General features: G+C 50.0%; 1 protein-coding gene across 1 annotated transcript in view; it reads right to left on the bottom strand.

Annotated features, from left to right (window-relative positions):
* slit1b (slit homolog 1b) overlaps positions 1 to 14,328 on the bottom strand; it is a gene marked incomplete at both ends in the record, with an annotated part of 107,479 nt that overhangs the window by 46,558 nt on the left and 46,593 nt on the right. The window contains 4 exons of the mRNA XM_080758786.1: positions 773 to 844; positions 3,728 to 3,875; positions 11,581 to 11,744; positions 14,194 to 14,265. Coding sequence (XP_080614912.1) covers positions 773 to 844; positions 3,728 to 3,875; positions 11,581 to 11,744; positions 14,194 to 14,265 — 456 coding nt within the window. The remainder of the gene's footprint in view (positions 1 to 772; positions 845 to 3,727; positions 3,876 to 11,580; positions 11,745 to 14,193; positions 14,266 to 14,328) is intronic.

Below are 14,328 nucleotides of genomic sequence, written 5' to 3'. Positions count from 1 at the left end.
ACGCATTTTTCACCCCTGTGTCAATTATCTAATGTGATCCTGGGCTCTATACACACCCTCCACCAACCTAGTCCCCATATATGGGGGACATGGGGAGAGCAACGGACTTGAACGCATGCTTCCTTCATGCCTGAGTGTCCAAGTTGCTCCTTTACACCTGACATGGGGGGAGTTTCCCTGGTTGGACGTATAGCGCGTGGAAGGAACACGTTATTCCAACCAGTTCGATCCTTTCCCCTCCATCAGGCGCCCCGGTTGGCCAGGGGGAGGCAGTTTAGAGACCAGGATTACTGCATGTTTTTTGTGAGGGTACCTACCCTAGGGGACACGGGGAGAACATGCAAACTCCACACAGAAAGGCCCTTTCGCTAACCTAAGCGAAAGGGCCTAACCTAAAAATGCACCATTTGCCTTTGTTTGTGTCTTTTGTATTGATGTGTTGCCATTGTTTCTAGACTACACCTCTTCGGGTTGTTATTGGGGTGTTTGTAACAATACAATGTATATGGCTTAAAGACTGAAATATAGACTATAGACATTATACCACACTTGCATTCCGCAGCTTCTATACTATGAGTTAGTGACAAATAAACCTCCTGGGGCTGAGCTGGATTGGACTGAGTAGAAGTGTGAGACACTGTGTGTGTGTGTGTGTGTGTGTGTGTGTGTGTGTGTGTGTGTGTGTGTGTGTGTGTGTGTGTGTGTGTGTGTGTGTGTGTGTGTGTGTGTGTGTGTGTGTGTGTGTGTGTGTGTGCTGGTCAGACAGACTCACATTCTGCGGAGCTTCTTGTAGGAGGTGAAGGCTCCGGGAGGGACAGACTTGATGCCGTTCTGCTCCAAACGACTGGGGGGAGAGAGAGAGAGAGAGAGAGAGAGAGAGAGGGAGAGAGAGAGAGAGAGAGAGAGATAGGAGGAGGGTGGGGAAGAGAACAGAGAAAAGGAGAGTTAAGAAAAAGTAAGATGAAGAGCATGAGGAGAAAGAAAGAGACGACAGACCGAGAGGAAAAAGAAAGACATCAACAGTGTTACACACATGTCATAGTTTTGACTTTTTGAAGTACTTCACACACACACACACACACACACACACACACACACACGGTCTCACAGCAGCTGGGCTGGCTGCATCATGGCAGCGCCACCGAAGCTGCCCGTTACCATATCAACTACGTCAACACGACCAACACCAAGCAGCACCGGGATACATTATCTCACTGTTCACATCCATTCACGTCTCCCCCCCCCCCCCCCCCCCACCACCACCACTCCTCTGCCCGCCGCCACCAGACGTGCGTTCATATCTCCTTGCTTTGTAGCGTTGAGTCATGACGAGCCTCTATATATAATCCTGGCTGTGACACACGCGGTGAAACGTTAGACACGCTGGCGTTCACCACAAAAGGGACGAAGTGCGCGTAATTGGCCAACATAATACATTTATTGGATTAATCCCGAGTCAGCGCCCGCCCGCCCGCCCGCCCGCCCGCCCGGCACAGGATGATGAACTAGTGGGGGCTGTCACGCTCCCGAAATGAGCGCCGTTCGTTGGCTGCAGGCTGACGTGTGGACGGGAATGACACTGAAGATGAAGGATTTACGAAGGGGCCGACGACGACGACGGCACTCATGGATTCACTTAACGCTATAATGTCAACCCCAGAGACAGATGGGGAACGTCATAGGCATAATATAACGACACACTTTGAGTTTATTTACACATAAACGGAAAGGTGGACGTATAATAGACACAGACAGACATTACATTAAGCAGACACATTATGTACAGCATAGGGCTCCATTTTCTAAACCCCTTATCCCTAAACTTCTTTGCCTTTTTGTACTATTTTTTGCAAAACATTTTTGAATAGTTAAAATAGCCAATCTACATTGACACGTCGTGAGCTTGTATAGACTGGCTATTTTAAATATTCAAAAATGTTTTGCAAAATAGTAAAAAAAGAAAAAAAAAAAAGGCAAAGAAGTTTAGGGATAAGGGGTTTAGCGGTGACGAAAATGGAGCCCTACTGTATGTGTCTGCATCCTAAAGGTCTTTTGGGGTTGAGCAGTGTTAATTTTGTTGACTAATGAGACTATAAGACAATTTGAGATTACTAAATGGGACCAAAACAAAATGGTGTGTTTAAAAGAATAAGACTAAATCTGGATTTGCTGTCAAAATGAGTATAAGATTTTGTCGACTAAGACAAGGCTATTTCAGATTACTAAAATAGGACGTTGCATTAAGAGCACACACACACACACACACACACACACACACACACACACACACACACACACACACACACACACACACACACACACACACACACACACACACACACACACAGTGAGGTCAGTGTTACTGGGGGGACCATTAACGGAGCAAATCAAATCTCAACTCAACTTCTCAGGAATGAAGAGCTATATACGGTACTTCAAAAGCGACGCTTGTTTTATGGTTGTACAAAGAGTGTAGATGAGGTCTTTAACCCATTCTGACCTGAGATCAGATTCATACGAGGTTTCCACTGGGACACACGCTGGTCTGATGAACCCATTCTGACCTGAGATCAGATTCTAAAAAAAGTCAGTCGTTCTTCGATTTTTCTAAAATAGCAGACCTACAAGCTCATAGCGTGCCACCGAGTGGCGCGCTATGAGCTTGTAGATCTGCTATTTTTCAATAGCTAAAGCATAACATGATGCCAACACCAAAATGAGTTCCCGGTCAGAATGGGTTAATGGGTCCTCTCTGAAGGATGATTCATAAAAGCCATGAGAACGTGCAAGAGAAATAAAACAACGCACTAAAACTGAGAGTTTTAGATCGCGACAGCGCCGCTGAAAAATGACGTTTGTGTTTGAAACTGTGAGGACCATAAGCGAGACCACGTTGAGGCGATTGTTATGACAGCAGCATAGCCTCGGGAAACCCAGACGTTTTTTATTTCCAGTCCACTTCAATTCGGCATAGAGTATATAGAGCAAACGCTCGATCACTCCCTGACGATTTCTGATCGTCTGCACCTTTGTTACAGTAAATTGACGCACGCAGTCGCACACGCGTACAAGAGCTGTTTTGCCAGACCTACAGAACGTAGGCTACCAGACAGCCGCGGCCGTTTTCTGCTGTCTGGGCGTATCTTTTCCGGGTTTTTAGACAGCTGGTGGATGGAAATGAAGCTTCTTTTGAGCTTAATTTGAGCTTAACTTAAAAAAAACCTTAAAAAAGTACATAATTTATACTAATTGTTGCTATTGCAATTTACGAGCTGCGTTCGCGCGTCTTACTTGTGTTAGGAAACAGTTTGAATTTGCCCTTAGTTACCGATCGTTTGGTTGTCCTTTGCAGGCTATATGTCACGATGTGTGTCAGGTTGTGGACCCAGATGCAGAACAAGCAGGCAGGCAGGTAAAGTCCAGTATTCATTAGAACAAAGAACACTTAACAGCTTACATGAGGACGAGGCAACAGCAGGACAAAACAGGCAGGAACACAAAGTAAGTAAAGTAGTCCAGTACTAATAGACTACAGGCTGATAGTGAAGCAAACACAGGTGAGTGTCATCAGGCTAATGACAGAATGGAGACAGGTGTGTAACAGGGGATGAGGTGAGACAAGACAGGCAACAACGAGGCAAAACTAGGAAATACTAAGACATCACTACAAAATAAGGGTATACTACAGTGCACAGTTCACAGTCAGATCATAACACTATATACTCACATCTCTGTCATGGCCTCGGGCAGGTGAGCAGGGATGGCGGTGAGGCCCTTCCCTCTGCAGTCTACGATGTTGTTGCTGCAGGAGCACATGGGAGGACAGGAGCCTGAAGCCAGGCTGCAGGGCTGGACGAACGCACTGCCGCTGTGGCCTGCAAAACCGAATAAAACCACTCGTATATTACTGTATATGAAGTTTGTTATGAAGGTTTGAGGACTACTGATTTAGAAAGGCATTTTGTCAAATCGGCCTCCGGTCTTAACTCATTTTGGGGCGGGAACCCCTTTTGGTGTTAGCATTATGTTATGCTTTAGCTATTGAAAAATAGCAGAGCTACAAGCTCATAGCACGCCACTCGGTGGCGCGCTACGAGCTTGTAGCTCTGCTATTTTTGTATAGGTCTGCTATTTAAAAGAAATCATGAACATGTCGTGCAAAGCTTTGAATATATACTCTTTCAGAGCGAACGGACGTTTTTAACTCAAATCTTTGCTTCTGGGAAACACTTTTTCAGATGGGGGTCAATTTCATAATATTTTTGGGGGTCCTTGACATGACATATTGAGAACTTCGGGTTACTTCAGTAACCTCAGTTGTATAAGTGACTCGAAGAAGAGAGTCATATGGGTCCGAGACACTTGGTGGCGCTGGAGCACAGAACAAAACATAAACTCACGAGCTAATTTATTGGTTCGTGGAGCTGTCACTCAAGGCGGCGCCTCCGGTCCTGACCCGCAGGTATAAAACCGGTGGGCGTACACGCCGAGTCATTCCTATCAACCATTTTTCTGCCGCTTGCCAAAGCAGACGGGCAGTACAATGACTCTCTTCTTCGAGTCACTTATACAACTGAGGTTACTGAAGTAACCCGAAGTTGTCTAAAGTGCCTCTCTCGAAGAGAGTCATATGGGTCATCATAAAACTCCCGTATGATCACCCCGGCTGACAGGACCGCTCCACGGTCCCCCTTTTTCCAGAGAGACGTCACGTGAATGTGCGTCCCTCCCGCAAGGGAGACTGAGAAGGTTTTTAAAGGCCAGGGGCCAGAAGGGACCTCTTGACCGAAACAAAAAACAGTCAGACTTCCTGACTCAAATGGGCGGCAACCCCCAGGACTGCATGTCCCAGGGTTGCAGGGGCCACATCCAGGTTATAAACGTGGCGAAGGTCGACGGAGACGACCAACTCGCCGCAGCGCAGACATCCTGAATCGGGACTCCCCTGGCCAAGGCCCAGGATGCAGACAAACCTCTTGTAGAGTGTGCACGTAGACCCTCTGGGGGTTCAGAACCACACGAGGTATAGGCTAACCTTATAGCCTCCATAATCCACTGCGAGAGTCTTACTTTCGAAATGGGTTTACCCTTCCACTGGGAATCCCAGGCTACAAAGAGCTGCTCACCCAGCCTGAAGGGGGCAGTCCTTGACCTGTAGACTTTCAGGGCCCTCATAAGACAGAGACAATGTAGTCTCCTATCCTCCACCGAAGAGAAGGGAGGAGGATGGAAGGCCGTGAGATCCACAGGCGAGCAGCCCGAGGGAAAGGTCTTAGGTAGAAATGAAAGGTTCGGCCTGAGCGTGACCCTGGTGTCATTACCACTGAATCTCAAGCAGCCGCTGCTCATTGAGAGCACGTGCATGTCACCAGCCCGCTTTGCTGTCGTCAGGGCGACAAGCAAAACGGTTTTCAGAGAGAGGAACTTCAGGTCCACCGTTTCCAGTGGCTCGAAGGAGTCTCTCATCAAGGAGTCCAAGACTATCGTCAGGTCCCACGAGGGGACCAGAGATCTGGCGACCGCCCTGAGGCGCGCAACTCCTTCCATGAACTGACGGATCAGCAGGTGTTCACTGAATGGTCTGTTGTTCATACCAACCTGATAGGCCGCTACGGCCGCCAGGTTGATCTTGACTGAGGAGAGACCAAGACCCCTGTCCAAGAACTCCTGTAGGAAAATCAGAATGTGTCTCACAGACGCCTGAAAAGGGAAGACCTCTTCCTGTCTGTCCGAGCACCAACGCTCAAACACAAGCCAGGCAGTGTTATAACGTCGTCTGGTGGAGGCAGCCCTGGCACCAAGGATCGTCTCTACGACATTCGGAGGCAGGCCAATCGCTTCTAACGACGCCCCTTCACGGGCCAAACCCAGAGATCTAGGTCCTGAGGACGTGGGTGAAAGATCTCTCCTCCGGCCTGGGTCAGCAGGTCCCTCCACAGAGGAAGCTGCCATGGTTCTTTGAACAGGAGAGGGACTATGTCCTGTCTCCAAGATCCCCAGGTTGGAGCTACTAGTAGCAGCTCTGATCCCTGATCCCGCACCCTGGCTAGGACATGCGGAATCAGTTCCAACGGGGGAACGCATAAAACAGAGAACACAGGCGAGAGGACCGAAGTCCCCCCTGCCTGTCGATGTAACAAACCGTCGTGGTGTTTTCGGAAACGAACCAGGACGTGGTGACCTCTGAGGAATTGTTCGAATTCTCGGAGTGCCAGGAACACTGCCAGTAGTTCCAAGTAGTCGATGTGGGAGGAGCGTAATGCGGCATCCCACACGGCCCTGGCCATCCTCCCGTCGTGGGTGGCGCCCCAACCGGAGAGGCTGGCGTCGGCGGTGACCAACCTCCTGACTGTGGGGAGACCCCTCGGGACCCCCTCCGTCAGAACACCTCTGTTCGACCACCATTACAGAGCTAGAGTGCAGTTCGAGGACACTGTCACTCTGGTCGAAAGTGCGTGTAGATCGCTGACCCTCTTAGCGGACGTCAGGGCGACCAGGAGGGCTGGCTTTAGTGTAAGACATCTCAGGTCAGCCGTCTGCAGTGGCTCGAAGGGCTCATTGTTTAGAGCCCTGAGGACTAGAGACAGAGCCCAAGAGGGGACCAGGGGTCTGTCGACCCTGTGTACCCTGCGTACGCCCTTCACAAACCGTTTTGCCAGCGGATGTCTCCATACTGTCTGGTCGTTAACGCCCATTTGGCAGGCCGAGATGGCTGCTAAGTGGGTTCTCACTGAGGAGAGGCCTAGACCTCTGTCTAGGAACTCCTGCAGGAATGTCAGGGCGTAAACTACTGAAGCTTGGAATGGGATAACCTGGTTAGGTCGTTCTGAGCACCACTGCTCGAACACACCCCAGGCTGTTTCGTAGCGGGTCATTGTCGACTGGGCTCTGGCCTTCTGAATCGTTGCGACAACATTCGGAGGGAAACCGGCCTCAGTCAGCATTAGCTTCTCACGGGCCAGACCCATAGGTCTAGGTCCTTGGGGCAAGGGTGGAAGAGGGATTTCAGCCAACGCTGAAAAGGCCTCATATGGAGTCTGTCCAGACCTACCAGAGAGATGGCCGAGGCCATGAGTCCGGCCATCCGTAGACACGTACCCAGTGGAAGTGTGCGGCCTGTCTTGCACATGGTCACGCACTTCAGGAGGTCGTTGACCCTGTCCCGACTCAGCGGAGCCCTGTAGGAGACAGAGTCCAGAGTGATGCCCATGAAATCCGTGGATTGGGTAGGCATGCTCTTGGCTAGGTTTATCCTGAAACCCAGTGAGGTCGCATGGGACACGACCCGAGTCGTGTTCCTCGCGGCCTCCTCTGCTGAATCCGAACATAGGAGACAGCCGTCTATGTAACTGGACACCCATAGACTCAGAAGTCTCAGGGGTGCCAGAGCGGCCTCCGTACAGCGGACGGAACACTCTGGGACTGAGGGACATCCCGAATGGAAGGACCGTGTACTCATAAGCCTTTTCTTGGAACCCAAACCGCAGGAACTTCCTGTGAGGTGGGTAAATAGGGATGTGGAAATAGGCGTCTTTTAGATCTATGGATGTGAGCCAGTCGCCTGGGCGTATGGAGCGCACCAGAGACTCGGCCGTCAGCATCTTGAACTGAAAAGACTTGAGGTGCCTGTTGAGTATCCGCAGGTCCAGGATGGGACGTAGACCCCCCCCCCCTTTTTCTTGACCAGAAAGTAGCGGGAGTAGAGCCCGCTGCGACGCTGGGCCAAGGGTACCTCTCTGACGGCATCCTCCTCCAGCAAGGAAGCTATCTCCTGTTGGAGAATCAGACCCTCCGGACCCCCGGCGTTGGTAAAGATGACCTCTGAAAACGCTGGGGGTGTTCTGCGAACTGGAGTCTGTAGCCCCTCGCTATGGTGTTGAGGATCCACGGGGATGCTCCGCACCACTCCCACTGTGCCAGGTGCTTGGCTAGTGGGTTCTCTCCGGCTATGGGAGGCACGCCCCGCCTGGGGGTAGTGTTCCCTAGCATGTCGGAGAAAATTGGGCATGACCCGTCTCCCCAGTGGCGTTTTGGTACGCCACTGACCTTATGCCCTGCCCCACTGCGTCGGGGGGGGGCCCATGGGGCCCCCGTGGCAGTGGGTTCATGTCCCCCCCTCCGTGGATATTGTTTTGTTGTCTTTTTGTATTGTGGCATAGCCTGTACTACAGACAAAAAATGCTGTACTTGTGCAAACAATATCGAGGGACCTGGCTACAGGGACGCCCAGGACGCCCACCTGTGCCATGGTCCAGAAGCGCATTGCGGGCGGACTGGACGTGCAGTCCGAGACTGCTACGTCCGGTGCTGGGCCCGGCGCATGGGGGGAGGGTAGGGAGTGTGTTACTTCGGCTGCTGGTCAGGGCCTCGCAGCCTGGACGCTGCACCTCCACGTTGAGGGTGATCCTCTCGAGTGCGCCTCTGAAGAGGCCTCCGGGGATGATAGCACCCTCGGAAAACTCTCTCTGGGCAACGGGATCCAGACCAGGTGAGGCTTCCAGCCACCTAGCATGCTCTGAGGTGATGGAAGCGGTGGCCATAAGGCCGGTCAGGTCGGTGAGTCAGTACGTGAAGGTCACAATTTTCTCATGTAGGAGACGAACTCTAGCCAACTGTTCAGGAGTAGGGCCGTGGCCCCTCTCCTGAAGAAGGGAGCTCTGAAGCATTGAGAGCGTCGCGGGGTAGCCGGGAGAGTCATGGGCTCCTTCCAGCTAGCCGTGTAATGTGCTCTGAAAAACCTGGGACAGGGGAAGCGGTGGTCCCCCGACAGTGATTTTTGTCGTGTACATACTGTGCAGCTTGGCCACAGACCCACCCATGGTGGGGATCTGTGTCAAGAGCTTTTGCCTTTCTTTGGGGAGCGGTCCCGGTGTGCAGTCTGGGGCTGCTACACCCTGGACGGGGCCCAAGGCATGGGAAAGCGTCTGAGCACGCTCCTCCTGGAGACGGAGTTGCAGGGTCCGATCGGCCCCTCCAAAGACGCTGTGCCGGTCGTAATCCTGGCAGCCGTCACGTTGGCTGTTGGACAGCAACGTGAGGCATTCAGTGACCGTATGAGAGCAGCGTGAGACAATAGCCGAAGTAGCTCCGATGCTATGGCTATGTCATAGACGAGTTGGTGTGGCACCTTGAAAACAGCCTAACTGGAATGCTAAACATTCTAGGGTGGCGTCGGCCATCCAATGAGGTTGCTACTCCCGACCTCGAAAAGGTTAGCTAAACAGCTAAACAAACCTAGCTTCACAATGTACATACCTGTAATGTTGAGGGAAGCAGTCGGTTGTTGAGGGTCGTCACGTCGAGTGAGACTCGTGCCTTCGGCCGCTGCGTGAAGTAGTAGCAGTGTCGGTGGAGGCCTCCCGCTGGAGGGAGAGCAGCACCCAGAGCAAGCCGGCGAGGCCTGGCTGATGTCTTGGGTCTGGCTCCAAGGCCTGTTTACCAGTGAGGTGAAGAGCATGTGGAGCTTGTTGTTGGCGGTCCGAGCCGCCTTCCCGGCAGGGGAGGAGCCCAGGAAGGACTCGTCACGGTGTCTCTGAGACGCGTCGAGGTTGAGGGGTCTGAAGAGAGAGGACGAGGTGGTGGGCTGACTAGATCCCGCTGGAGGGAGAGCAGCACCCAGAGCAAGCCGGCGAGGCCTGGCTGATGTCTTGGGTCTGGCTCCACAGGTCTGTTTACCAGTGCGGTGAAGAGCGTGTGGAGCTTGTTGTTGGCGGCCTTTATCACCCCCCCAGGCCATCTTGGGTGTTGGTGTAGCTTGAAGAAGGAACCAGCAGTCCAAGACATTGTAGAAGCACTTCACTTTTAAGTTATAATATAATATCATTATATAATAATAATATATACTATAACAAAATTGTTGTGAGGAAAAGCTGTCTGTAACTCACAAAACAGGATAAAAAGAAAAGTGGCGGTGGAGTAGAAGAGTAGGACTCGTGGTGCACCACTGGGAATTGGGGAGGGCTGTCGCCACCCCCGCAGGCCATCTTGGGTATTGGTTGTAGTCTGAGGAAGAATCAGTAGCCCAAGTGGAAACTTCTTTAGTCAAGAGGTTGTTACAAACCCTGTTGAAACAGAGCCTTGGAAGGGGTCCATCATCGTGGCCATCTGTAGCCATGGTGGAGATGGCTTGTTCCTTGTCTTATTCTCAAACCCCTTTTTTATTTCATTTTAAGATATAAAAAAAAAATATATATATATATATTATTTATTTAGCACCACTACTAAATAAAAATATTTTTCTCACTTAACTCCCCTACTATAGAGGGTAACGTGAAGCGGAACACACACAGTGGTTAGCCTTCAGTCAACGGCTGAAGGCTACCCCACGTGTTGTTGCTGGCCCACCGTGTAATGGAGAGAGCCAGGGAGAACCTTTTCTTGTCCCCAATGCGGGGAAGGGTTGAGAGAGAGTGGGGAAGGGTTGAGAATGCGGCCCGTCTAGCCTGCGGTAGATGTAGACGCTTACAGCGCCTGATATTCCCAGGCGGTCTCCCATCCAAGTACTAACCAGGCCGGACCCTGCTTAGCTTCCGAGATCGGGCGTGTTCAGGGTGGTATGGCCGTAACGTACCGGTATGCCCGCCGTCACCGAGAGGTGTAGAAGCGAGGCTGCGGGCTGCGGCTAGGACTCAGATTAGTCAGCGACTAACGAGAGGCTAGCCGTGGAGAAAAGAGGCGGCAGCAACGCTGAAGCTAAACCACAGACAGGCTAACGGAGCTAGCTGACAGCTAACAACGCTAGCTAGAGGGTAATGAGAGGGAAGACAGAACAACAAGCCGCCGGGCAGGCTCACTTGTGTTATGAGTCTTATTTGACTTATCTGCTTAGTAGCTCATAGAGAGAAAAACACCTTCTTGTGGCTGCGAATCCCCGCGGTACAAGTCGGTTTTAGACTCGTCCGTCTTTCGGGAAAATACAACTTCAACAGCCGGTGTGAACTTTGGTGTACTCGTTGTGCTGTGTGCATCCAAGCGCAGAAAAATGTAGGAATGACTCGGCGTGTACGCCCACCGGTTTTATACCTGCGGGTCAGGACCGGAGGCGCCGCCTTGAGTGACAGCTCCACGAACCAATAAATTAGCTCGTGAGTTTATGTTTTGTTCTGTGCTCCAGCGCCACCAAGTGTCTCGGACCCATATGACTCTCTTCGAGAGAGGCACTTTAGACAACCACTGATATAGAAACATGAGGTTTTTCAGAGAAAAATAAATTTAAAAAAAAAGAGACAGTTTTTAAACGTCGACGTCAGGCCTAATTGGGTTAATGGGTTACGGTGGTTTGGGCACCTAGTTACGGATGCTTCCCGTCTCCCTATAGGGAGGGCCTCTGGCCATGTCCCATCGGGAGGAGGCCACGGGGGTTATATCTCCACGCTGGACTTGGAAAGCCTCGGGATTCCCCAGGATAAAGTGGCTAATGTGGCCCCTCTGCAAAGACAACTCTGGAATGCCCTGCTGGAATTGACGCCGGATTTTAAGCGCTTGAAATATATATATATATATATAGGATAACAATTTCAAATTCATAGAACTATTGCATTTTGCAGTGTGTGTATAAAGACAGGTCAGAATTATTATTACCTGTGCAGGCGAAGTCACTCTTGTGCAGCTCGGCCAGGTTGAGCCCCCGCAGGGTGGGAGGGGAACTGCACTGTGTGAACAGACCCAGCGCCGGCCTCTGTCTCAGCCAGGGGGACAGCCAGGCCAGGTGACAGTCACAGCGCAGAGAGTTGGAGTGGAGACGACTGCAGGATGAATGAATGAATGAATGCATTTTATTTGTATAGCACCTTTCCAAACATATATAGGGCTGTATTTTGCGTGTCTTAAGTACCAGGTCTTATTACTTAACTTGCGTAAACTAAAGACCTATGGAGGCGTGATGATCAATGCTCTTTGGCCACTCAGAATAGCCAAATGGCATGGATCACGCCTCCTAGGGCTGTCAGTTCACCTCTATAATCCAATTCGAATTTCATTGCTTCATTATTTGTAATTTTCGAATATATTCGAATATTTACATTGTTTATTTTAGCTCATATTTAGCCTATAATAATACACGTGGCTGGCATGTCTTGTGAGTTTTGGGAAGTGCAAGGTTTTTGACAGGTCTGCCTGCTGTGGACATTGAAACCCTGACCATTACACACGGGCAGACGCAACGATAAAGTCTATCATTCATTGTGAAGCCAGCAACAGGTTGATGCAAACAGACGTGTACAGTAGCTGCTCCAAATGATATTAGCATTCGTCTGTGTCTGCCCGTGTAAACGCAGCATTGTCCCCCCGCTGCGGAGAGGACCGTTGCCCCGTCGGCTAGAATGCTGTCGGAAAAAAGGCCGCCTCCCGTGTACCATAGTGTTATTAAGGAGGACTCCTTGGCGTTAAACTAATGTTAGCTCCCATGCTAACTAGTTGCTACCCTCGTCAGAAACAACACCACATATCGGGTGGAAGATGCTGATACCACTTTGCTTGTGCCCGTGGATGGGAAATGAGATTTAAAAGGCTATAGAAGCGTGGATGAAAGGCAAGCACAGATGTGCAATAAAGTTGTGTCATGAGACTGTATTATGATTTTCGTTCTACCGGCGATTTCTGTCTGTGTAGTATACTAGACGTATCTATGCATGTGTTACAAGGGTTTGTGTGTCTGTGATTAAAAGAGTTACAGCCAGTAAGCCCGCCCACCCTGTAGACTGTCTCTGATTGGCTTACCCTGAAATCTGGCCCTACGTTAGCCAATCATTGACCTCTTCTGCGACGTGACCGGACGTGCACCTTTTCACATGCAGTGGAAGCGGCCGTGGAGATTTCACAGCGGTAGATTCGTTACTCAATACATTTAGTGAGCGGATAAAATAACATAAAACAAAATAAATATATTAAATAGAATTAATAAATGATAAAAGCTCCATTCGAATGGCAATTTTAGCTTTCGAATATATATATATTTTTTAATATTCGAATTTCTTTCATATTATGAAATTCGTTCTGACAGCACTAACGCCTCCAGGTCTTTAGTTTACTCAAGTTAAGTAATAAGACCTGGTACTTAAGACACGCACAAAATACAGCCCATAGTTACAAAGTGCTTTACAGACAGGTTATAAAACAGTAATCATAAAAAAAAAACATCAAAACAACAAAGAATCAAAACGTCAGAGACAATAAAATAATGAAGAAAATAACAGGTCAATAAAACAATTATTAGGAAAAACACTTGGCATAATACAGATGTGTTTTTGAAAGTGTTTTAAGAGAAGGCACTGATTCTGCTAATCTAAAGGCTCATATACATAGTCTGGATTTTCGGTGGTGAGGTGACCACCGGACTACAACATGACGTCACTGAGCCGCGGTGAAGAGCAAACCACCGCCACCGCTCCAGCCCTTCTCTCTGTTTTTACTCACCACCGCTCAACGTTATTTCGCGGCGGTCAGCGGTGGTCGCGGTGGTCAGCTCACCACCGAACATCCAGACTATGAATAGGCCTTAAGAGCCAAGGGCAGGGAGTTCCAGAGCGAAGGTGCCCGAGCCGCAAAGGCCCGGTCACCCCCGAGTGACCAGACGCGTTGCAGGAGGAACTAGGAGGGCCCTATCCGATGATCTAAGGCATCGCACAGGGTTATGGGGGTTGCAGCAAATCTGTTATATAAATGGGAGCTAGAACCATGTAGAGCTTTAAAAGTAATCAATAAAATCTTAAAATCAATTCTGTATATAGCTCACAGGGAGCCAGTGAAGACTATATAGCAAAAAATAGGTGTGATATAATGTTCACGTTTTCTCGTGTCGGTGAGAAGGCGAGCCGCAGAGTTCTTGCACCTTCTGGAGGTCGAGATATATTTTTTCCTTTCCCGGAGACGGTGGGTGGAGGGAAATGGATGGTGCAAGCAAGTGAGGACGACAAAAGGTCGAGTGGAGGAGTGAAGAAGGCCATGGTTTTGAAGGTATACGGGGTATACGGTATAAGATGGACGTTTGGAGAGAGAAAAGGAGGATGGTGAGATGGAGGGAGGGAAGAAAGACAGAAAGAATGAAGGGGAATGGATAGAAATTAAATTAAAAAAAATGTTTGTACAGTATAGGACGGTGTCACATTGCCGCCTTATGTGTCTCTGTGAAATCCCCATTAAATAGCCAGACCCCAAAACGCTGTGGCATTGTGGGAGACGTAGTTCAGGACTCACAAGGTGCGCAGTTTAGGCATGTGGTTGAAGCTGGACACGGGAATGCTGCTGATGTTGTTGTTGTTCAACGTCCTGGAGGGGGGGGGGGGGGGGGGGGAGAAGGTCAATAGTTTAGTGGAATGTACAGTAGTGAGT

This window comes from Protomyctophum bolini, assembly GCF_963924005.1.
Source record: "Protomyctophum bolini genome assembly, chromosome: 3".
Taxonomy (NCBI): domain Eukaryota; kingdom Metazoa; phylum Chordata; class Actinopteri; order Myctophiformes; family Myctophidae; genus Protomyctophum; species Protomyctophum bolini.
This window is presented reverse-complemented; position numbering and strand designations above follow the sequence as displayed.